The 25,613-nt window shown below is 39.2% G+C and overlaps 1 protein-coding gene across 3 annotated transcripts in view; it reads right to left on the reverse strand.

Moving 5' to 3' along the window:
- Positions 1 to 24,731, reverse strand: part of SGCG (sarcoglycan gamma) — a 124,677-nt gene extending 99,946 nt beyond the window's left edge. The window contains exon 1 of one of the 3 annotated variants that reach the window (XM_080798720.1): positions 24,446 to 24,731. In XM_080798720.1, the coding sequence (XP_080654846.1) occupies positions 24,446 to 24,499 (54 nt within the window). In that variant the 5' untranslated portion in view covers positions 24,500 to 24,731. Of the gene's footprint in view, positions 1 to 2,871; positions 3,119 to 24,445 lie in introns of those variants that run through there. The other 2 variants (XM_080798721.1, XM_080798722.1) reach the window with 2 other exon arrangements.
- Between the last annotated feature and the right edge of the window lie 882 nt (positions 24,732 to 25,613).

The raw sequence follows: 25,613 nt of genomic DNA on the forward strand, positions 1-25,613 counted from the left end.
AGCTAGAAAGTGGTACTCTGACTCCACAGGCTGAACTTGTAATCACTGCCTCGTCATTGATAGTATGCTTTTCAGGGACGTTTCACAAGTAGAACTAATTGAGAATGCGCAAAACAGAGTTCAAACCTAGTCTCACAAAGGTGAGGCTAGGTTTCAAGGTATCCATCTCCACGGCAATGGCTTCTTCCTGCTGCTTCTCTCTTCATTCCTTAGTCCTCCCCAGAAGCGGTCTCTGGACTTTCCATGACTCCTCCCCCCCACCCCCTCCCTCCCTTACGCCCCCAATCTATTCTCCATGGCAACCAGAGTGAGCATCCCAAAGAATAAACCTGTCCCTGCTGCTTTTCTGTTGTAAATGCTCAAATGGCACCCCAGGGCTTTAGGATGAAGCACACATCCATTGGGCATAAGCAAACCCTCTTGCCATCCCCAGATGGCAAGTGGTTTTTCATCAGTGGTACACGACACACTAGTCATACTCATGTCAAGCAGACTTCGATCGTTTGAGGGATTTTGAAAGAAGTCTTGAGACTTTTGGAAATCCACAAATTACTAAATACTCCTATATAAAATTTCCCATAAATTTTGCTAGGGTATAATCAGATATAAAATTGAAAATGAAGTTGCAGTCTGAAATGGCAAGTCCAGTGGATAAGGAAAACCACAACACTCATGGGGACAGCATGAAAATATCTGGCGTCGGTGGATGTTGTTTGGGGGTGGGGAGGGAAGGAAAGAGGGATAGAGGCATGTTCTGAAGAACAGGCAAGTAGCAAAATCATACTTGGATTGTCATATTTCCCTCCCATGAGGAAACCGTAGCAATGGTGGGCTTAGCCCTTAGCCGGGCTGGGCTCATTTGAGAAGCAGCAAGGGTCTGTGAGCAACCAAGCAGAAGAGGGAGCAAAGGGGAAACCACAGGACCTACACAATATGCAAAATTAAACTAAATAATTTACAATTACTATTTAATTTTCCTAGTCAACAACAATGCAATGACTAGAAAGTGTGTATTTTAAAGGAAATATTTGGCCGTTTTATTTTTGTCATTTTAACTGTAGGGGAGGAGAGATTTTTCCTTCTACCCTTTAAGGTCTTCAGGTGGTTTAAGAATTAAATTCACATGAGACAGATCGACAGAAAACAAAACAAAGCCCAAGGTTTAACATGCTCATACAGGCCCAATAATGGAGGTGGAAACCTAAAGAAACAACCCAGGTACCTGAGTGGCTCATTCAGGTAAGGGGCTGCCTTTAGCTCAGGTCATGATCCCAGGGTCCTGGGATCAAGCCCGGAATCGAGCTCACTGCTCAGGGAGGAGGAGCGTCCTTCTCCCTCTCCCTCTGCCTGCTGCTCCCCCTGTTTGTGCCCGCGCTCACTCTTTCTGTCAAATGAATAAGTAAAATCTTTTTTAAGAAAAATAAGAAACAACTCAGGCAGGCAGTTTTTGCACTTTTTAGAGAAAGGGGCCATAAATCTATGAGGAATTGACAGGACAAAGAAAACTTAAGTATGGGAGCTGCCATTAGTAAGGAAATCTAAACAGAATTTGGGCTGGGAGAGTAGATTAGTAAGGAGTAACAAGGGTTGTTTATATAACAGACTTCCTGGCTCTCAATTCCCCACCTCTGGTGATAAGGAGGTCTCCTTATCTCCTGCTACAGGGAGGGCACCTTCCACAGGGGAGATTCACTTCTGCCTTTCAGGAGACAAACACAGGGGAGTGGGGGATTAGATTGTTTTTTCACTGGCTATTTCTTAAGTGACTCTTACATTTTGGGGTGGCCTGCCCTTGGCACCTACAACTGCAAGCTTAGCCAGGCTCTTTTGGAAACTTGGGTCTGTCAGTCTTTGGAATTTGACATTTAAATATGCTGAAATACGACTTCTCATTTGGCTTTGAAAGAAAACCTTAGATAAATTCTAGAACCTATAAAACTAACACCAACTTGAACCATTAGTCTTGAAACTCTTGAGTGTGCCTCTTTGTACTTGCTCCTACAAAATGTTTCCAAGAAAATAAGTAAAAACTAAAGAGTACACTTTGTTCTAGTGAGTTGCTCCATCCTGCTGGCAGATCTTCCAGCCAGTTGAGTTCTATTTTCCTTTATTATCTTTTTCTGTGCCTCCCTTTAAACTTGTTTTCCAACGGCTCCAAATTAGGAAACACAAAGAGTGAGCTGAAAACTTAGCAGGCCTAAGTGTTGGCACATGTTTACCTTTTACTCTATACTGACTTTTTGATACGGATTTTGAGCAACGCTTTGTTTTCCACATTTTAGGAGAGAACTATTCTTTCCTTTTTTTTATTCCAAAAGTAGTTGGGAATCCAAAGCTGGTAATTTGCTCTTTTTTGTTTTGCTTATTCCCAATTTATCAAAAGACTGGGACTCTTGCTCTCATTAATTTCAATCTATTGTTTAATGACTGTAACAGAACTATGAACAAAATGTAAAGCAAATGTAGTCCCACCACAAAAGTTGAAGAGCAGAATTAGAAACAGGTAATCTTAAAGATTGTATTTTATCTAGATTAACTACAGTGTACAATTAAATGTCCCATAACAGAAATGCTATCATGGAATTCTACAAAATAAACACATTAGAAATACAAATCATGTGGAAAATACATTGCATGTTAGTAGAGTAAAAGAGTGGAAATGATAAGTTACACTAAATTTTATTGATACTTATATACAATCATTTTGAAAGAAACGTATTCAACATTTCAAACATCATTTAACTATTATGCCACCTAGGAAGAGAAAAACACCAAGAAATCTTGTACCTATTTGGTTTTTAAGTTGTACATTGTAATGATATAAAATCTGAGTTGAATTATCTAAAATCCAAGTTAAAACTGATGACTTACCTTAGATGTATTAAAAAGCCCACTGGGGAAGTACTACAGTCGTCCGGCTCTATCAGAGACAATGTTTCAAACTTTCCCCTTACTTGCAGAATGAGTGAAGGATTTGGGGCTTTAGAATTCACCGACTCGACTATGCCTGGAAGAAAAGGCTCTCACGTGTTTGGCCTTGTCTCATGTTTCATCCCCTCGTATTAGCAACAGGCGTATCTAATTTTACTCAGTGACATAAACAGCTCATACCACACTTAAAATTGTTTGGGCACCAATTCCAGGACACAGCTCTAAGTGGGCCAAAAAAAAAAAAAAAAAAAAAATTCTTACAAAACCAACATTTAAACCCTGAATCATGATAGTCTTATGTAATTATAACTTTCTAAAATAAACTTTACCTTAAATGAATAAAAAAACCAGACTAGTTTAGAGCAGAATTTAATGTTGACAAAATCTTTTGGAAATCATTCCAAATTAACATGCAACCTTTAGAACTTAATGACTTTATTAGTATTAAGTGTATACTATTGTCACTCAAGTGAAATGCACATTATCATATTAATAGTTACTCCTTAAAAATCGCTTTCTTTAAGCCTCTTTTTTAAATTTTATTTTATTTTATTTATTTATTTGTCAGAGAGAGAGAGACAGCACAAGCAGGGGAGTGGCAGACAGAGGGAGAAAGAGAAGCAGGCTTCCCACTGAGTAGGAGCCTGATGCAGGACTTGATCCCAGGATCCTTTGATCATGACCTGAGCCAAAGACAGTTGGTTAACCAGCTGAGCCACCCAGGTGTCCCTGAGCTTCTTTTTAAGAGAAAAACTTAAAATATTTGAGAAGAAAACCTTAGGGAATGCTCATCCTAATAAAGAGAAGGCAAATAAATCCTGCCTGTTAAAATTACGACAGTTCTTTTCCAGTAAGCTAAATTTACATTATGTTTAACAAAGGATGTGAATGTAACAAGGCAATCTTGATGTTTTTATCTTTATTTGAAAAGAACAAAAAAAAAAAACAAAAAAAAAAAAAGAAAAAAAAAAAAAAGAAAAGAACTGTAGATCATTCATTTTCATAAGAACGTATCAAGCTTTTTAATAATCTTTCATTTTGCATTATTGTTATATAGCCTGGTGAGCAGGATGAATTAACAAAGATTAAATTATATATTTCAAATTTGTATTTTAGCACTAAACCTGGAAGAGGAGAAGCAATGCAATGATAATCCATATGCTTAATATTTCCTTTTCCTCTCAGGAGACCTTTTCTCTTATTCTGTTTCTTCATAACTCTAACTTCTTTTGACATTTGATGCTTCTCATGCCAACAGCTGCAGGCCTTAAATTAAAAGCTGATACAGCTTCAACTAATCACACATTTATTTATAAGACTTTAAAAAAAATCTTTCATGAACTCTCTGAACATTACTATTTTCCCTGACATAGCAATTTAGTTAGACATAAAATTACAGCACAACTATCTCATATGTATATATATAAAATACTTACCAGTGATGATATGAGGTGTATGTTTGTATCAGTATGTGTCTGAAAAGTCAAGTCAAAATTTGAAACTCCTAACTCAATATTCTGGTTGAAATGTCACACATTTAAAGGTTATATGTTGAGGGACCTTTTCATCAATCAGTAAATTGGTTTTATAGCGATGAACTTTTCAATGTTTTGTGCACTGCTTTGTAAAAATGTTAGTCAAGTTATGGATTTGATCTCCATTCACATCTACAGATTCATCTACTACTACCAACTTTTCAGTCCTTCAGGAGGAGGGTTTAAAGAAAAACATCTTTCATTTTACAGAATAGTTGAAATTACTAAAATAAGATCTTCAAAGTTTTTAATGTAAGGCTAGCTTTCAGCTTATACCTCACTATACATCTCTAAGTGTATATGTTTTCAGTGGAATTATAACATTTTAAAGCTATAAGAGACCTTAAAGGAAACAACCTAGTCAAACAGTTCACTGGATGTAAAAGAGCTCCTCCAAGGTTACAGAGCTGGGTTTGGGCCTGGCAATCAAACAGAAACAGAAATCATTCCTACACAGAACAAACTGGTGGTCGCCAGAGGGAAGGAGAGCGGGGATGGGTGAAACAGGCACAGGGGATTAAGAAGTACAAACTTCCAGGGACACCTGGGTGGCTCAGTGGGTTAAGCCTCTGCCTTCAGCACAAGTCATGATCTCAGGGTCCTGGGATTGAGCCCCGCATCGAGCTCCTTGCTCAGCGGGGAGTCTGCTTCCCCCTCTCTCTCTCTGCCTGCCTCTCTGCCTACTTGTGATCTCTCTCTCTGTCAAATAAATAAATAAAATTAAAAAAAAAAAGAAGTACAAACTTCCAGTCCTAAATAAATCATGGAGATGAAAAGTACAGTGTAAGGAATATAGTCAGTACTATTGTGATAATGTATAGTGACAGATAGTGACTACACTTTTCTCTGGTGAACACTGCTTGATGAATACAACTGTTGAATCACTATGTTGTACATCTAAAACTAATGTAACATTGTGTGTCAAATGTACTTAAATTTAAATAAGTCAAATAGAGTCAATTATCGTATGGTTTCACTTACTTGTGAAGCATAAGGAATAACATGGAGGATATTGGGTGAAGGAGAGGAGAAGTGAATTGGGGGGAAATTGGAGGGGGAGATGAACCATGAGAGACTATGGACTCCGAGAAACAATGTTTTTGGGAGGGGGTGTGGGGGGTTGGGTGAACCTGGTGGTGGGTATTATGGAGGGCACTTATTGCATGGAACAAAAACAATGGTGCAAAAACAATGTGGTGGTGCAAAAACAATGAATCTTGGAACACTGAAAAATACAACAAAATTTTAAAAAAGTGAAAATAAATTACAAATAAAAGAAAATAAATAAATTAAAAAAGAGAAGAAAGTCCTTAGGCTCTTATGTTAAGCGTGATCTTACTTAACTAGAGGATCCTTCTGGGATTCACCTGTATCCATCCCCCTATAGTCAGTAAGCAATCCTGCCCTCCTACCTCACTTCTGCCTGGGGGCAGACAGTCCTGCTGCTTAAGATATTGGGCTGGGGAGGACACTTTTAGATCGGGTGAAAACAAGTAATTTCTGGTAGATATATGGTTCATTCTGAACTAATTATTTGTGTTTTTGATATGAAGTGGGAGGTAAGTTTGCCTGCGGAGGGAGGATATAGGGGATGATGGGGGATGAGACAGTTGAAAGTTTGAAAAGAAGAGAGAAGTCATGAAGAGCTGGGGAGTAAATTTACCAGTGAATTATAACAGACAGTGTTTGGCGCCAGCTGAAGTTGATCAATACACAGTAGTCCTATTTTTAGTAGTTCCTGTGATTTTGGATACTAACTACAGATGTGAGCTCCTATGACAAAATCTCCCCAAACCACCTCACACTTTCCTCCCAAACCAAACTCATCATCTCCCAAACCTGCTCTTTTGTTCATCCTTCCTTTCTCAGTTCATGACTCCAACCTCCACGAAGTTACTGATGGCTGATTTGGGAACCTCCCTCACTAACCAGCCCGCCAGTCTCTAAGCTGCAGTTATCTCCTGCTCTGCCTGCTCCTTTCTCTTCACCTCCCATCTGACTGGGGCGCTCACCAGCAGGTGTCTTCTGATGCTCAGTATCTGCTGGCCTGGTTCCAGGTTCTGCCACAGTCCATTTTAGACTCCTGGGATTGCCAGAGAAATGCTGAAAACAGGTCATTCTCTCCACATCACTCCCTAGCTTAAAGACCTGTGGCAAGCCTTCAGGATGGGGACCACGTTCTTGACAAGGCACACACACCTTTATGACTGGGCCGAGTCTGTCTCCCTTTGCCCCATCCTTTAGGTTCTGTAAGAAACTACATGCCATTGGGTGTCTGGCTAAATATGACTAGACTTACCTCCCATCCTTTTCTTTCTAATGACTATTTAACTTTTGAAAGTCTGTTCACTTGTCATTATCAGCTTTCTATATGTATTCTATATGTATTATATCTATATATATTTCTATATGTATTTAGACTTACCTCCCATCCTTTTCTTTCTAATGACTATTTAACTTTTGAAAGTCTGTTCACTTGTCATCAGCTTTCTATATGTATTTATAAACTTATAGTTATTTGCATTTACATTACCATCATTGCTTTATATACATATTCTCTCTATTAGACTCTGAACTCCTTGATCAGCACCTGAGCCCTCCATTAACTGAACACCAAACTCAGTATTTTTTATGATTTCAGTTCCACAGTGCACTGTAACACCAGAAAAAAAAAAAAAAAGAGCTAACATATGATCAGGATGACATTATAAGACTTTTCCAGAAGAGGTCAGTATAACAGTAATAAATGTATTTGCTTTCAAGGCAAATGAAATGTGAAATCAAATTATTTTGTGAGAGATAAATTTCAAGCATTAAACAATACCCAAGTCAATGACCTGCCCCTCTAATCAAAGCTACAGCTTCCTCAAGAGAGATGGCCATAGACTTTTCACAGAAGCAAAATGAAATGATTCTCTATGCAAATGAAAACACAAGTTTAAATCTAGAATGTAATTAATGTAATCACCTAGATGCTTCTCACCCAAATTCTCTGGTTATTTTAAAATAGAGATCATCCAAGTGTATGCATTTCAGAAAGAAAATTCATATTCCTTTTGGAGTTGCTGTACAAATAAAAAAAATTAAATTGACCACTAGATTACTGAATGTAGGCATTTTGTGGCTTCTGATACCTGGGGGGAAGTGTAAGAGTCCCTATTCAGTGTAAAGGGCTAATTCAGTGTTGTCAGGGATGACAGGAAAGAAAACAGTGGGATGCTGGAAAAATAAGAAGACTTAAAAAAAAAAGAAAACTCTTACATTTCAGAAAATGGACTACCTGAAATTTCAAAGGTTATTCACTGGTAATCACTGCATTGGGCTGTCATATATACTTTTTAAAGATTCTTTTATTTATCTTAGGGAGAGCGAGGGGCAGAGGGAGAGAGAGAGTCCCAAGCTAACCCTCCATTCACTGTGGAGCCCAATGCGGGGATCGACTTGGGGCTCAATCCCAACGAGATTGAGATCACAACCTGAACCGAAATCAAAAGTTGGAAGTTCAGACCACTGAGTCACCCAGGTGTCCCACTGCTGGCCACTCTTACCTCCAACCCTCTGTAGTTTCCCCGTACTTTTTGCACATACGCAGCGGGGTCGTATTTACCTTCCACTTTGAAACTGTAATCTCCTATATCTCCTGTGATTTGATCAGGTTGATTTAAAAAATTATGCAATATACAGCATTCACATTTTGACAACTAGCTACCCAACTATCTAACCATATTGCCTTTCAGAGACAAACACCTGTGCTCCTCAGTGCTTCTATTATCAGTTTGAATGGAATCTTTTTTTTTTTTAAAGATTTTATTTATTTATTTGACAGAGAGAGACAGATCACAAGTAGGCAGAGGCAGGCAGAGAGAGAGAGGGGGAAGCAGGCTCCCTGCTGAGAAGAAAGCCCTACGTGGGGCTAGATCCCAGGACCCTGAGATCATGACCTGAGCCGAAGGCAGAAGCTTAACCCACTGAGCCACTCAGGTACTTCAGAATCTTTTTTTTCTTTTAATATTCCTTCAAATGTTTTAAATGCCTTGTACTGATATTGCGCCTTTCCCAGGGAGCTATTGTTGTTGGAGTTTCTGAATACCATTTTTGTTGTCATAAAATAAAAAAATTTGCAAAATTTGCCTTCCTCAGTTTATCCTAGTTGTCTCTCAGTTTTTATTCCTTTAATGTATTATTTGGAATCAATGCCATTTTTCTTCTTGAAATGCACTGCTCCTTTCTAATTTAAGTAGTTTATATCATGGTTTTCTTGTAGGACTCACCTCAAGCTACCTTACCTTCTAACGGTCTTTCACTTTCTAACATTCTCTACTTCTACCACATCAACAAAGTTCTGTTGAATTTCTGATGTTGTTCTGAAATGTATCAGATCACATTTTTCTTTAGCATCCTGGACCCCAGACTCCCCCTCCTCTATCTTGCCGAGCCAGCTTCCCACACAGCTGCTGTCTTCCTTAGATCTCATTGCTCCCCTGAGCTGGGTGAACCTTCCCCGACTCAGCTCTCACATTGTCTCCTCATATACCCCTTTGCTTTGACAGACTGCACCCTCAAATAATCATTCAGAAGTGGTGTTTGGGAAGTAGATCATCTGAGTCCTTTTATGTCTGAAAATATATCTATTCTGCTCCAAAACTGGTTAATAGTTTCATTTAGTATAAAATTTTAGGCTGAAATAATTTCAGACTAAACTTTGAAGTCCTTGCTCCATTGACATCTGTCATTAAGAGTTCCTGCAGAGAAATGTAATTCAAGTCTGATTTGCATTTCTGGTTTATACTGCGTAAGGTACATTACTATTTAAAGATAACTGTTTATTTTTTGGTGAAATTAATATTCTCCCTAGTTTATTTCCTATTGCATTCATCTGGCATTTCATATATCTGATTTGATCAAAGAGAAGGGAGCCTCCATTTATAAAACATAAATGTATTTGTTTTTATTGAAAAGTAAACATTGAGTGAGAATACTTATATTTCATGAATGTGTTTAAAATCTCTTTACCCTGATCAGAAATTTCTGACCAAGAACTAGAGAGTAAATGATTTATGAAAAGGAATATATGTGATATAAAATAAACTGGAGGAAAAAAAACCAGAACTGAAAAAGAGAATACCGGAAAACTATAGATAGAGGAATAGATCAGTGCCCAGAGGCACTGGAAAACACGTCGGACATTGAAATTTGTGAGAATAGTCACTTACAAAGGAACACTCACTCCTTCTTTGAGAAGGGTCCTCCTAGTATAGTAACATTTCTAGATTCTCTCTGTCACTTCTCATTTCTTCCCAGGGAAAGTGGATTCATTCTTTTCATTGATGAGTTAGAAAAAGAAAGTGGGTCGGTATGGTCCATTTTCTCCCTCTTCCAGGGATGTTCATGCCTGGAGAGAGTACAGTTTTGACACTGATCCTTCAGGCCCTAGGAAGGACCTGTGATCACCTAGAGCTGCCTGAGGGGCGGGTGAGCCCTTGCTGGGGTTGTAACATCAGCAAACACATTGTTGCTGCACTTCTAGAATACATTCTCCAATATATCTGTAACAGAAATGACATTGAGACCTTCATTTGCCTCCTCCCTTTGTCTCTCAGTTGGTTCAGAACTGGGGCAGTAAAAAGAGAAGTAATTTTTCTCAATCTTCTCAAACAAACAAACAAAAAAAATCAGCATTTAATAACCACATATCTCTTCTGAGGAGCTACTACCTAGTCGGGGCTATTTTATATTAGTACTTAGACTTCTCTAACTCTTCTACTTCCTCCTTTTTGCAAGGCTGGTACCCTCCTAAGGTACTCACAGTATTCAGTGTAGACCAATCTGTCACTGCTTATTTACTTCCCTAAGTCCTGTTTATTCTTAATTTGATCTTAAGTTTGGTGGCAGAGACTTGAGTCTTGATACCCGTATTTCCTTAGCCTCTAGGTACTTATTAAATATCTGCTAAATGGAGGAATTTAACAAGTAAGTCACAATTTCTGTGCTTACTAAGGTAGCTTTCTTTCTAGCTTGGAGGGCAGACAGCTAAATAATTACTCATAATACAATTAGCATAAGAGTGTAGATAGGGACCAAAGGCTATGGAAGCACATAAAGGAAAAGTTAAGTGTATCTGAAAGAGACCTAGTGGTAGTTGATTCTCCTTCAGCAGAAATCATCACCACCTCAGCCTTTTGAAATTTCTGATATTTGTGAATGTTTCAAATGTATTCAATATGTTGACATAATCGTGTGTGAACATAATTGTAAATGTATATGAGCCAACACATATTGAGATGTGTACCTGTCACTGACCTAAGTGCTCTGTTTTTTTTATTGACTCACAAATAAGTTTTGAGACCATGAAGCAAAACCCTGAAACAGTTACAGTACTGGTGACTTTAGTTCAACCCCCTAAAGCCCCCCAAATCGGGTGTAGATACTTACAGCCTCTATGGCTTGACAGCTTGGCTGATGTCCTGTATTCTGCAGTCTGATTATGATTAACACTGTACAGCGTTAATTTAAAATCCTCCTTACTTATTCTTTCCCTACAAATAATATAAACAAATGGCCCAAAATTCTAGGCTTTGGGATCAACTGAGTTTTAAATTCAGCTTTTTCACAAGTAATAGTTTGTATAATGTTAGGTAACTTAGTTATTTTCTTAATGGTCTGTTTTCTGCTATTAATGTTGGGGATAATATCAGCTCTCTGCTCAAGGCTAGTAAAATAATTAAACGTGATAATGTACAAAAGGCACTTGGCACAGAGTAAAACACATACAAATGGCAGCTATTATTATAATTGTTTCTTAATGCTGTGAGTGAATTTTTCAAAACTAAATAAAATACATGAATCACGGTTTATGACAAATACAGCCTTTACAACAAACGTATTTTGGCTTACTCCATGGTATATCAAATATGATAAGAATATTCTGACTTGACGTTATGCCTAATCATTAATGTGCTCAGCTAGTAACTAACTTTCCTAGGCAGACTACATGAGAGCACTTTTACACAGTCAAACCAAATCATTACTATTATTTTCTTACAGTTTAGTTTTTGAGTATCCACATCTTTTGTCAACAATTTGCCTTGTATATGATACATGCAGCTTAACAGTCTGGACTGACACACATGGTTACTTCACAGTCTGAAAGTTAAAGATACTGGAGTTCCCACGAAGCTGAACTTGACATGCTTCTGACCATTGCTCTGCTTGTGTCCTCTTGAGAGTCCCTGAGCTCCTGACCCCCGACCTTCACCCTATCTACTGAAAAGTCTTATTATTTCAAAAAGTCTCATTATTTCAAAAACCTTCTTTCCACTAAACTGTGACAGCTGGATGCTAGAGGTCTCATGACAACACAAACGCTGTGTCATGAGGTCAGGAGGTGACAGCAAGATTCAATGCTGAGGCCCAGGAGAAAAGACAGTGATGAAGAGAATGACCTTGACAAATGAGATGTAACTGAAGATTTTGGCTGGGGTCCCTTGTGTTTACGACTTATAGGTGTGGGTATTTCAAAGTCATCTTGTTACAAACTCAACATATTTCAATTACCCCTCCCACTTCTCCCCAAAACTTCTGTTCTCTTTCTTAGCTTAAAGGCACTGCCATTTGCCAGTTGGCCCTGCCAGAAACTTTCCAAAGCTTAATGTAAATTATTTCAACCAATGTATGTTTTTGCCCCCCAATTAGCAAGTGATCAAGAAGTCCTTTTTAAAAATTTATTTGGAAAAAGAAGTGCAACTAAAGGGAAAAAAAAATGAGGGATGCTGGCCTAAGCACAGCCTATGTACGACAGAGTCCAGTTACCTACCATGCAAGAAATAAAGCTGTTTGATAATCAAGCATTAGATTCTGGATACTTTCAGCAACAAGAAGGAAATCTGGCATCTCCGCAATAGCACAAAATCTGGTTTCTCCACTATAGAACAAAAATGGCATTGGCTTACTAATATTTAAAAAAGAATGAATTTTTTTTTCATTTAAAAATGAGAGATTGAAAACTTAAAAATGTCAAAAATGAACATGTTGGTTCCAAAAAGTGTATGAGCACGTGTTTTTGTTTCTCAACATCCATTAACTCTACTTCTAGTAATAACCCTTGGATTTTTTGTGGGGGGACTCACCCCTACCTTGCTATCAGTCCTATGTTTGGTCCATTCCCAGTATGAACTCACTCCTGACTTAGCCCAACCTGAGCAGACTGTGGCATTCTCTTGGCCAGAGCTTATTTTAGAATGACTCCATCCAAGACAACCAGCCTCAATCAGAGCAATCCCACAACTTTTGTTTCAGTAGCTGACAAGACAAACTTTCTTTTCTGTTTGACTTGAATCTTATAGTGATTCAAGCCTGGTTAGTGAGCAGCAAAGGTTGGAGCTGAGAGATGAAGTAAAATTCATGGTAATTTCAAGTCCGTAAATTGAGGCATTCCTAAATCAGCTCTAATCTTGTGCTTTTTAGTTACATCAGCCAATAAATTGCCTTTTTTCCATTCAAAACTGTAAAGTGGGTATTTGATCATTTGCAACATAAAAATCTAATGTAAGTTTTAATTAAAGCAATGCAATAAAGAACTTGTCTTTTTTTAAAGTGGTGCATAAACAATGAATCTTGGAACACTGAAAAAATAAATTAAAAAAAAAGGAAAAAATAATTTTTGTGGGTGGTGGTTGTGGTGTAGGAATTCACTCAGGACCTGGTGTGAGAGAATGAGGAGGTGATGGTACCAACAGTAAAGTTTCAAAAAAATGAAGAGAGGTGATGAACACAAACTTGAACAGCCCCTTATCAACAGCTGGGAAACAGAACTGGGAAGCTGCAGAAATCCATATCTTCTGTGGTGGCATACATGAATGATGGGGTTACTCAGGGTTACCAAATGCTCTGGGGAAGTCAAAGATGAGGACAGAGAAAGATAACTTGATTTGGCAAGAGAAGACCAGGGGGAAGATTTAAGATCATAGTTCTAAATTTAAAAAAAAAAAAAAAAAAAAGGAGGGGGCGCCTGGGTGGCTCAGTGGGTTAAAGCCTCTGCCTTTGGCTCAGGTCATGATCCCAGGGTCCTGGAATCGAGCCCCACATTGGGCTCTCTGCTTGGCAGGGAGCCTGCTTCCCCCTCTCTCTCGGCCTGCCTCTCTGCCTGCTTGTGATCTCTGTCAAATAAATAAATAAAATCTTAAAAAAAAAATGATAGGTTTGGTAATGATTCAAGGACACTTCCTGAAAAAGCCCTGACTTTCTCATATACTATTATCTCATCAAAGCTAAGAGTGATGATTTTAAGAACACCACTGTTTTTATGCCAGTAAGGAGTACCTCTGCAAATTAAACTATAATCTGGCACTAATGGTAATATGCATCCCAATTAAGAGCTATTAAAACACAAAAAATGGGCATTGTAGATTTGGTAAGATACGGTCACAATGCAACGGAGTAAATGATAACAGCAGTTGTCTGTCATTCATGATGTATTTAAGTAGTATTCATCAAGGATTATCTGTCACACACTTGAGTTACTTTTGTTGACTAGTTTTTATGTTTGCTAGAATAAATGAGAAATTCAGTTCTCATTGTCTCAGTAATTGCCTAAGAAAAGTAATGCCCTTTTAGGTGGGTGTATGGCAATGCTTCCTATTGTATATAGAGGTTGCTTAATGGAATTAATGATTGACTCTCTCTGAAACTGTTTTTCTGGGATGCTGAGTTGGTTTGAATATGAATCAGTTATATGCAAAGGCTATCAGGATCCTGCTGAAGCCACTTCTGCTGTTTTTGATCCAATGAGTACCAACTGGGTGCCAAACCCTGTTTTAGATGCTGAGGATAGCTGAGTGCACAGGAAAAAGGAGGTCTTACCTTTTTGGAGCTTATATTTTAGTTGAGAGCAAACAGCCAATCAATGTGAAAACAATAATCAAGAAAATTTCTCACCCTGGCAACTTTAATAAGAAAGTAAGCATGGGGATAGGGAGAATATTTAAGTACATGGTCAGGGCAGCCCTTTGTGGGATGACTTGAAGAATGAGAAAGAAGTTATCATGAAAAGACCAGGGCAAAGTGTGAAATAGGTAGGGGATTGGTCTGTAGGGCCGGAGAGAATGAGGCATGAAGAGCAGTGGTTCTCAGCTGTGACCACATATTAGCAGCAACCAGGAGGTATATAAAATAATACCATTACTTAGGATCCTCTCCAGACATTCTGATGTATTTGGTATGACAGAGGCTCTGCTCTAGGTATTTGTCAAGTTCCCTAGGCAGTTCTAATGGGTGGCCATGGTTGATAATCTCAGCTGCACAGCAATGTAGCTATAGTCCCCTCTAAGAGAAGACCTTATCCCAAACATTAGACGTAGAACTACATGAAAAATGTTGACATTATCCATGAAATACTGCTCATTTCTTCTAACAAGCCCCTTCCATAGAGCTGTCACTCTCTCCCTCTCCTTTCTGCTCTCTGCCCAGCTACTTTCAGGAGGTCTGTGCCAGGATGGGATATGTTCTGGTCTAACTGGAATTTTCTTCATGACCCAAAGTATTTGTGTTTGTCCAGTTTTCACATGTTTGTTTGGTTTCTTTCTCTCCTCTCCTTTCATTTTCTCTCCTCCGCTTCTCTCCCTTCCTTTCTCCTCCCTTTTCTTCCGTCCCTCCTCCCTCCCTCCCTCTCTCTCTCTTTCTTTTTCACAATACAAGATCTGTCCTATGCTTAGCTTCAAGGGTCAGCTTGCCTCCTGACATTTGGCTTTTCTGTGTGACTCCATATCTGCCCACCTTTGCCTCTTGGCACAGAGCTTGTGCAAGAGATGCCCTGCTGTCAGCTCGTTCATTTCCTCCTCCCACTGTATGTGAGGTGTGCACACTGCACCATGCAGGACACACCCTTTACCTCTGAAACACACACAGTACTGCGTTTTCTGAGCCTACAGCTCCTACGGCCTCTCTCTCTAGTCTTTCAGACACATACCTGTTCAATCCCCACTCTTTTGGGTAACTTCCCACTCGTTTTGTGGTTTGGGTTTTGGTTGTCTCCTAGTTTTGCTTCAAATAGAATCTGAATGAGTTTTTCACTCGCTCTGCTGCTTTTGAATGATTTCAGGAGGAGTCACTGTGGAAATCTACTCTCACATTGTCATCTTCAATGTGGAAGTCTGTTACCTACGTGCCCCTTCACTGTAGGCTTAAGAGGGTTGTTAGTGACTTGTGAAAACTACTTGGAGGCACCATGGGTACCCTTCTGTGGATCCTCACTCCTGAAAGAATTTTGGTCTCTCACACAATCTTAGATAGCCAAAGAAGAGGAAAATAGCGAATTCAGTTTCAGCAAAAACTTAAACAGAGCACAGAATTGAGGATGATTCCGTGGCCTTGGTTTGAGTCAGACTCTCAGGGTTCCCTGTTCCTCTATAGATCTTATCCTACTTTCAGAGCTTATATTCTGGCAATGTGAGTGCTCTCTTTTGGAACATGATTCTGTTCAGTTCACCTTTATGCCCAGGAGTGTAACTGAAAGCTTAGTCATTTTTGACAGTTTGTTTCAACTCAATAGAATGAAGTAATTGCCTTAGGTTCCCAAAATGAGAATTTTCTTTTTCTTTTCTTTCTTTTTTTTTTTTTTTTTGGTGTATTTGAAAGAAATAGTTAAGTTTTTTTTCACATCTAGGCTATGCTGCGTGAACATAAAGTCTACTACTATTTGATAAATATGGCTGGTAAAATTTCACACGTCCCTATGTCCCCAAGTGGCTGTGAGCTCATTCCCACTACATGTAGTACAGACTCCTGCTTCTCTCCCAGGACCACATTTGGTTCCTTCCTACTGAAACTATCACTGAAAACATCCCACTTATGTGGTCAGGAAACGGTCTTATTCTTTCGGCCAATTCTGAGCATCACATATTCTGATATATGTTTAAGCTTTGTGCAAGAAGAAACATTATTATTTAGCTACATTAGACTTAAGCATTTGCAAAGCACTCTTTCAACATAACAGATATATGGTACATTTCTAAGAAAATATATTCAGATTTGCAAACAAATTTGTAGGATTCAGCCAATTATTTGGATGCAAACTGTATGGTACACTGTGAGGAAGTAATACTAGGTCTTTTTCTTCCCACATCATAAATAATGCAAAAATGTAGAGATAGAGATAGAGAATGTGGCATTCTCAAAAAAAGGCACGAGATAACAAGTATTGTCAAGGATGTAGAGAAACTGGAACTCGTATACACTGTTGGTGAGAATGTAAAATGGTGCAGCCATTATGGAAAACAGTGTGGAGCTTCCTCACAAAGTTTAAAAATAGAACCATTACCTGATCCAGTAATTCCACTTCTGGGTATATATTCAAAGGAAATAAATTGGGATCTTGAAAAGACCTCTTCACTTCCATGTTCCCTGCAGCATTATTTATAATAGCCAAGATACGAAAACAATGTACATGTCCATCAACACATGAATGGGTAAAGAAAATGCGGTATATGTATGCATTGTACATTTTTTAGAGACTATTTTTTAGAGCAGTTTCAAGTTTATAACAGAACTGAGAGGGAAGTACAGAAATTTGCCATATTTGTCCTGTCCCCACGCACGCACAGCCTCCTCCCTTACCAATCTATCTCACCAGAATGGTACATTTTTGTTAACAAAGATGAACCTACCCTGACACATCGTAATCACTGAAAGTGATTTTCCTTTCAGTAAACTGGAATTTTCTCTTGGTGTTGTATGTTCTACGGGTTTGGACACATGCGTAGTGATATAGAGCTATCATTATAGTATAAGAGTATTTTCTTTTTTTGAAGTGAGCAAGAAGGGTTCCATTAGTTTTTTTTTTTTCTTTCCAGCTTCATTGAGGTAGATTTAGCATATAACACTGTAAAAGCTTAAGGTTTTCAGTATGTCGATTTGATAAACTTATATGGTACAAAATTACCACCTTTTATTTTTTTGAAAAAGTTATCTACAAATAACCAATATCTATGAGTTGGATAAACATCTTCCAACTGTTTAATGTGTAGCAAATAAAGGACATCACTTTTCAATATGTAGTTAATATTTTTAAAATAAGCAACATAGAAAAATCTTGAGCCCTTCCCCATATGAAAGTAAGAATACTTTATGAAACTACCTTAATGAAATTGTAAAATCTTTTGCCTGCACCATTTTACATGTCAAAAGAGGCAAATTTGATAAATTAATTTTTAAGTTTCCCCCCTTATTTCCAATTTATATAAATCTTTCTTATCTTTTAAAGGAAAATGACACTCTGATTCACCTCTATTGGTTATTGTTTGTAGGAGCAAAATCATAAACCTACTGTGCAGATGATCATGGCTTACTGATGGGTACAACAATTATCATTTTAAAATATGGGTCACATATATGCATTTCTCTAATTTTTTTTTTATTGTGGGCTGTTGTAGCAGTTTTGTATAGTGATAACATTTAAGGATGATCCGTAATGTAATGTAATGTGTACAGCATATTCATGGTGATGCATATATTAAAATATTATTTTTTTTAAAAACAAATCTCATCATACTAATTTTTATGAAATAGAGGTAGTTTACAAACATTAATTTACTCAGTTTGAAGTTTCAGCTCCAGAGAGGAAAGCAATGCTTTGTTTTTTTTTTAAGTTTGTGAATTATATCATTGCCTGAAACAAGAAATGAGTAAAGAAGGTAAAGAAGAAATAAATAAGGACTAATTCCTTCTTTCCTAAATCTTTTGAGTATGAATGGATTAGTATTTTGTATGAAGTGATTTTTCAAAAACAGTGTTTACATAGCTATTGTGAAAATGAACAAACTTCATTCAAAATGCAATCAGAAGTCACGATGGGTTAGCTCTCCTTCACTACTGCCCCTCACAGCTTATACAGTCCAGCAGGAGGGAGTCAATTTCCTCCCAGCCAATGAGGAGCTGCCAATTGGCCGTCACCTGCGGCCAATTAGAAGCCACTACTACTTCAAACTCTCATTTTCCTTCAAGGAACATTTGTTCAAAACCACCCTCCTACCTTCCTTCTTCCCTCTACAAAAGGATGTTTTTCTCTGTTCTCCAGACTTGCCTATGGTTCTCCATGATTTACATGTCCTGAACTGCAATTTCCCTATTCCCAAGTAAACTAATTTGCTGCGTGGTAGCCTTTGTTGTTCAGTTTTTAAGGTTGACCATATCAATCTGTGTTGAAAAATACGTCACAACTAAAGTTATTTCTTCATAACTGATTGCTTTCATTAGTATAGATTAGGGTTTGGTAAATGATGGCCTGTGTGTCAAGTTAAGACCTGCCAGCTATTTTACAAGTAGACTGTTCCTAAGCCACAGCCATGCCTACTTATTTATGTATGTCTATGGCTGTACCACTGCCCAGTTGTGTAGCTGTAACAGAGATCTTATGGCTCACAAAGCCCAAAATATTTATCATCTGGCCCTTTATAGAAAAACTTTGCCTACTCCTGATACATCTCATTGGAAATAGATTATGTTGTAGATATGCAAATCATATTTTAGTTAGGTTTTACTATTTTCAAAATAAATTTATTGTCTTATTATCATTGTTAGTCCAAGAAGTGAGTCTGATATTACATTTTTACATCCCCTTCACTGCCCCTGGAAAAGTAAAAAAACCCTTGAAATCAACTGGTACTTACCTGAGTACCTTTCTAATTACAAATTCATACTTAAGGTCTGAGTTTCATGTCACAAGACAAAATACTCAAACCTCAATTTATTAGTTTCAAGCAACCAACTGCTCAAACTCTAATTACTAACAAAACTGTCCTGACTTCTATCCTTACTTTCCAACTAATATTTGGTAGAGATATTAATAAATAAAAACAATTTAGTAATAAAGGTATAGATAGCCCAAGAATAAATAATCAATAGGTTAGATAACCAATTTAAATAATCCACAGACCACATAATTAACATAAATAATTGAGGATTATCTTCATTATATTGTAACCATTTAACATCATTTAATACACCATTTAACTTTATTATTCATTTTAAAATTCCAGAATTTGGTTAAAATTTCGTTTATTTAAAATTTAGATAAGGAATCTCATGGAGCTCTCTTATAATCTAGCTCAGTATGATATACAAAGTATTTTTTAAATTTATAATTATCTTTAAAAATAGTTACATAGGAAATGTTCCCTCCAAATAATGAAATGTATCACACATATGGAGGTCTTCTAATATAAAGGACTGAGAAGACATGAGAGAACCCCATTTATACCAACAAGACACAGTTCTACATAAAATGTAATACTTCTAAAAATACGTGGTCAGAATTACAGGAAAGAATGGAACATTCTCAAGGCTAGAAAAAAGGATGGAAATGAAAGCCAGAGATAACTGGAGAGTGATGCCACATATAGTAGGCAGGTTATTAGACCCACTTACGGGCCTAGAGACAGAGCCTGAATCTTAATGCCCAATAGAGATGGGAGAGTTGGTCTCTGTCCCGAGCAAGGCCAGAGCTCCCATATAAAAGTCGAAGAAGAGATCCCTCCCTCTCTAAGGCTGTGGATAGAAAGACAAACTACTTCAGAGAAAGCAAAATCACAAGCTTGAATCAACCACAAGCCCGTACCATTTACAGGTGACAGTTTGTCCAAATTGATAACAAATATGTGCTGCTATAACCCCCAACCATCAAATTTACATAAAATCTGCTTTGAGGCCCATAAAACCCCTGGTATCCCAGCAGATGTACAAGCAGAACCACTCCTAGGGACACTTTCACACCTGCTGCATTTGAGAGTCCTAAGAATAACGCTCAGTGTAGATGAGCTCACACACAATAATTACAAATCACTCGAGCAATTGAACTATCATGAGGTGGAATGATGGAATCAGCAGTCTGAGAAGAAATGGAAGATGGAAATGAGAAGGGCCAAAATGCATGTAGTGAGAATTCAAGAAGGAGAAGGGGACAAAAAAAGAGACAAGATTGAAGCAACTTTCAAAGAGATGGTGACTTCTACTTTTCCAGACTTGTACAAAGGGTTAGCTGGAAGAATTATGCAGAACCCTGAGCAGAGTGTGATACTTCTTAAAGAAACACACACTGTGGGACAGTTACTTGGGGCTTGAGACAGGTCAAAAGAAGGGAAGGGGTAATCATTCTTTTACTATTCCATTTGGGTTGTTCTCACCATTCCCCACTTACATACACCTCCAAGTTTGGGTATTGGAAACGAAAGGGAAAAAAAAGGCAGAAAGGCAAAAAATGAGGCAATACTATATGATGATATGTGAAGGCTGACGAAACTGTTGCTTCAGGTAAGTATGAATAAAATGAAAATCTTCATAAAATGGAAGTATCAGTGTGCTAATCACCATCCCACTATGCACCACACATCTCAAGACTTGCTAATGGAATACTGTGTTCATAAGATATTATTTTATCTATTTTACTGGCCTTCTGTATTTGCCTGATTTAGTAAAAAGTCAAGGAAAAATATTTAGTTAGAAAATGAAGACATCAAAGTTGCCTTCAAGAAGACAGAGTGTCCAAAGAATTCTGAGGTTTTTAAGGGTACCAACGTTCCCGGTGCTCATGCTTTACACTAGTTAATGTTAACCATAAATGTGATGGACTTCTTTTTCCTTGATTCAAAGTATTCCCAGCAGTAGTCATGTGGTCTGGTCATTTGAGCTATTTCGCATTCACAAGAAGAATGAGAGGCAGGTTTAACCCAAGCTGTCTTCCTGGGTGCTGTACTGCTGTGGGAGGCGTGGGTTTGGTGTCAGGTCTGTGTTATTACTCAGTTCTGTGGAGCAATCACCTTGGCAAACGATAGCCTCTCTGGGCCCAGTTTCCTTCTATCTTAAGTCGGGCCCTCCTCACAGCATTCTTGTGAAGATGGGTGAAAGGTAATGAACGCCAGCCATTCCAGGCTTAACGTAGGAGCTCAGTCATGGGTTGCACACAGCACTTTCCTTTTGAGAGCAAGTGCTAGAAGTCAGAGGGACAGCAGCAACCTCCCCAAGAGAGAAGGAAATTCTCTGGAGAATAATTTATTGGGTGTTTACCTCAAATAATTCCAGATTAAGGGGGATTATAAACAAACAGATTGAATCAAGAATCTTAAGGCAGAAGGATACAGAGGAGGAACCATGGCTCCCAAGATTAACCGTTGGTCAGGACAGTGTGGCCTAGAAGGACCTGGGAGGAAAACCAATGCAAACAGTCCTTTATATACAGAGGGCATCTGCACCTCAAGCCTTCAAAATGCAAGACAGCCTCAAGTATAATCTAACTCAGAGAAATCCATGTAAATAATCCAGTGACTCATGAAGACACTCTTTATAAAAACACAACTTTTATATAGTCCTTGCCTTTTTATACCTGGTTGCTACTTAGGCCTTTGTCTTCAATGCAATATGACCTTAATTAAGGTTTCCTATTTTTTAATTTCCCCCTTTTTTTTATTCAGTTCACTTATTGTATGTTATTCTTGAAAAAGGAGTTTAGGAACAAATATTAAAGTCTACTAGACAAAATATCACAAGCACATTTCCATAAATTAATACCTGGCTCGTGTTACTTTTCCAATTAAGTTTTCATTGTTTTATTATTAATGTAAGCATTAATGTCATCATACTTTATTATAACGGACTGACTCAAGGTTTTGTATGTGCAGCAACAGAGACCACCCACATGCTGAGAATCTAATTTAGGTGACCTCACCCAGGGGTCCAGAACTGGCTTCAAGAACATTTAACCTCTTGAAATCCAGTCCAAGTTGCAGATCTAGAACAGTCACTAGGTTTTCAAAGGAATTCATGACCGTAAAATAGTTAGGAAGCATTATTTTACTATCTCCTTCTTTTTCCTGCTGTCTCCTATACCAGCACAAATATTTCCCTCACACCTAACAAAGTGATTACGCTAAAAAGACAAGTTGTTATTTGTAGCTAATTTGTTTCCTAATTTAGAAGGTGTGTTCAGAAATTTATAAGCAAATACATTTCAAACAAGGGATACAATACAGATAACCCTGTATTGGTACCATTCACAACACACAACCAGTTGTGTTTACTTCACATAAATCCAACTGCAGAAGACATAATGAAATGGCATTTTTTTGAAAAATCACAAAGCAACGCCACCTAAGTCTTTAGGAAATTAAGTATTTGGGTTATGATACTATGATAATCATGTTCATATAAATTACTTTCTAACAGTACAATTCTAGAGGAAGAAATAAAATTAGCATTACCTTTTTGCTTACCTGTACCTACGTCCATAGATATCTGCCTATTTTACCTAAAGGGCATTAGGAATTCTTGCGGGACACAATAACAACTAAACACCAAAATGAGGGTCTGATAAATTTTAAAAGGTCATATGCAAGATAATGAAATGATATTGATTAAAATGTAATACTGTACATATATATATTGAGTATTATTATCCTCATTAACACCGAGAGGTGTTTTAATTGTTTAAAAAAGCAAATTATTTGTTAAATGTCAAAGGTTCCTGATTTCTTTTATACTCTGTTTATGTATGTCTAATTTATTAAATGGATTGTTCATCACTATGTTCTTTTCAAGATTAAAGAAATATATCCTAGATTATAATTGTTATACAGGATAACTTTTCTATACTTGTAACCCCACAGTGGAGGTATACTACACGCATTAATGATTTAGGTGTAATATCTACTGAATATTGTGCCTAATGATTCAGTAACAACAAATATTAAATATCGAAGGAGCATAAGGACTTTGGCAAAGCAAGGTATTTGAAAACATGATTCAATAACTTTAAAAGTTTACTATATGATATTTTTACACATGTGGAGTGAATGTCAGTTTGCTAATCACTTTGGAAGCACTCTTTCTAAAAGGAAGTTCACATACCAGAGACACTGAACCTTTTGGTAAAATATTCCATCACCCAAAATTAAGAGATCAGCTTATATATATTTTTGAATAATATTGTAAAATCCATTTTTCAGGTTTTTTTTTTTGCTTGCTCATATTAAAGGAAGAAAAGCACAAGAAGAGTCATAAAAAAAGATCTGCTTTAAAAGAAAAATAAACACAATTCCATGGCTTTACAAACATAGATTTACCTGTTTTAAAGAATATTCGGCAGCATTTATACACAAATACCACACATAAATAGAGTGTAATCACTAAAAATCTACTTGTACAACATTTGGTATCATTTAATGAGTTGTTATTTCGCTGAAAAAATTGTATGTGATTGTACCACTATTTAAAAACATCAGACCATCCAGTAGTGATTTAAAAATTATCAATTGCCTAACTCTGGTTTAACCGAATAACGTGCAAATAAATAATAAATACCAACCACGAGAACTATAGAGGGTAGTGGATATAAAGGAGGCAGGAGGATCAAGTTATAATTCCGCTGAAGACTGTGGGAGCCATCTGTGATTTGAAGGCTCTGTTTCCCCTCTAAAATGCCCAAGTGAACCCTGTGCAACTTTGCACTTCTTGGTGAAGCCACTCTGCTTACTCAATGTCAAAGGAGAGACTAGTCAGCAATCCATGGCAAGGTTTTTGGCAAAATCAATTTACAGAAAACAAGTTCATTCTTATTTTCACTCTTATCCCCACACGCACCCCCCTCGCATGCCTGCCTCTCTCTGCCTCACGCCCCCCACCCGCCCCCGCAAGTTATTTAAGTGTTATGTCAGAGTGCAGATCAGCAAAGTTTTTCCGGCAAAGAAAGGCCGACTGTCTAAACTACCTTTCACACTTGTCCCAGAACCCTCGCAGAGTGGCAGATGAGGAAGGAAATCGTTGTTTGGGGCAGAGAAGATGCGAGGGAGAGGAAGCAGGGTGGGAAGGCAGGTTTGGGGTCTTGGGGAAAGGCTGCAGGGGATCCTAACAACGGAGTTAGTTTAGGGGGCTGCAAGAGAAGGGACACGGAAATCGGGGGAACTGGGCACGAAGCGGCGGTCCGTGACCATTCTTCTTACCTGCTGTACTTCTTGGGGTCCCGGCGAGCAAACGGCCACTGTATTTCCCCTCATTCCCGACGGGATGAGACCACTGTCTCCTCTCCGGACAGCGCGGGCCTCGGCTCCGTCCTCCTTCCTCGGCGACCGCAGCGACAACTCTGCTTCTGGGCGGGGGAGCCGCTCCCCGGAGCCGCGGGTGCCCACATCCCCGCCAGGGCTCCCGGTGCCACTGCCCCGGCGCGAGCGAGCGGAGGCGGAGGCCAGACGCCCCAGGGAGACTCCGCACGGCTACGGCACCGCCCCCGAGGTGCCCCGCGCGCGCCGGGACAGGCCCCGGGCGCCCCCAGCGGGCCGCACACCCCCTCCGCTCCGGGCCGCACACCCCCTCCGGGCCGCACACCCCCTCCGGGCCGCACACCCCCTCCGCTCCGGACCACCGCGCCCGGCTCCCTCCGCCGCGCCCCCTTCCAGCCCCATCACCGCCCACCCCAAGCCCCTGTGCCCCTCCCACAATGGCCAGCGCCCCTGCGTGACTCCCCGCGTCCTTCGCGTCCCACCGTCCCGCGCCCCGCCAGCACCCCTGCGCCCCCATCGCCCCTCCAAGTCCAGGACCTCCTGCCCGGCGGTTCAGTCGTGCCCACCGCGGCCTGCCCGCCCTCTGCTCGCCCCCCACGGCCGCGCACGCGCACGGGTCGCTGAGCTGGGCACTCGTGGACGCCCGCTCGCAGCCGGCTCCTCCTGGGCTACCCGCGGGGGGCGCCTTCCCTCGTTTCCCCTTCGGTCCACTGCGTCTGCCTAACGCATCCCGGGCTTGGAGCTCGGGGGAAGAACTAATTTTCCCACCGGGGCTCCCAGTCCCTTGCAGTTACAACAGTCTGCGCCTTCCTAATCTCAGGGGTTTAGGGCGTCCCTGTTGAGAGAATGGTTCCATTCACGGGACCCTAGTCTGGCCGAGAACCGCTTGGGCTTCAGAAGCCGCGCGGTTTCCTCCTAGATCAAAGCAAGAGCCAGGTCCCGCCGCTAGGAGGCATCCCTCGGGATTTGCCGAAACTTGGCGGGGGCAAATATGTTGCCAAATACATTGAATCAGGCTCCCAAGTAGTAAGCGCCGATCCATTACTTTTAAGAAGCCTCTTTTACCCTGTTTTTCTCAAGGCCTGCAGAGGTTCGCTCAACTGTGTTTATA

This window comes from Martes martes (assembly GCF_963455335.1).
Source record: "Martes martes genome assembly, chromosome: 3".
In the NCBI taxonomy this organism is placed as follows: domain Eukaryota; kingdom Metazoa; phylum Chordata; class Mammalia; order Carnivora; family Mustelidae; genus Martes; species Martes martes.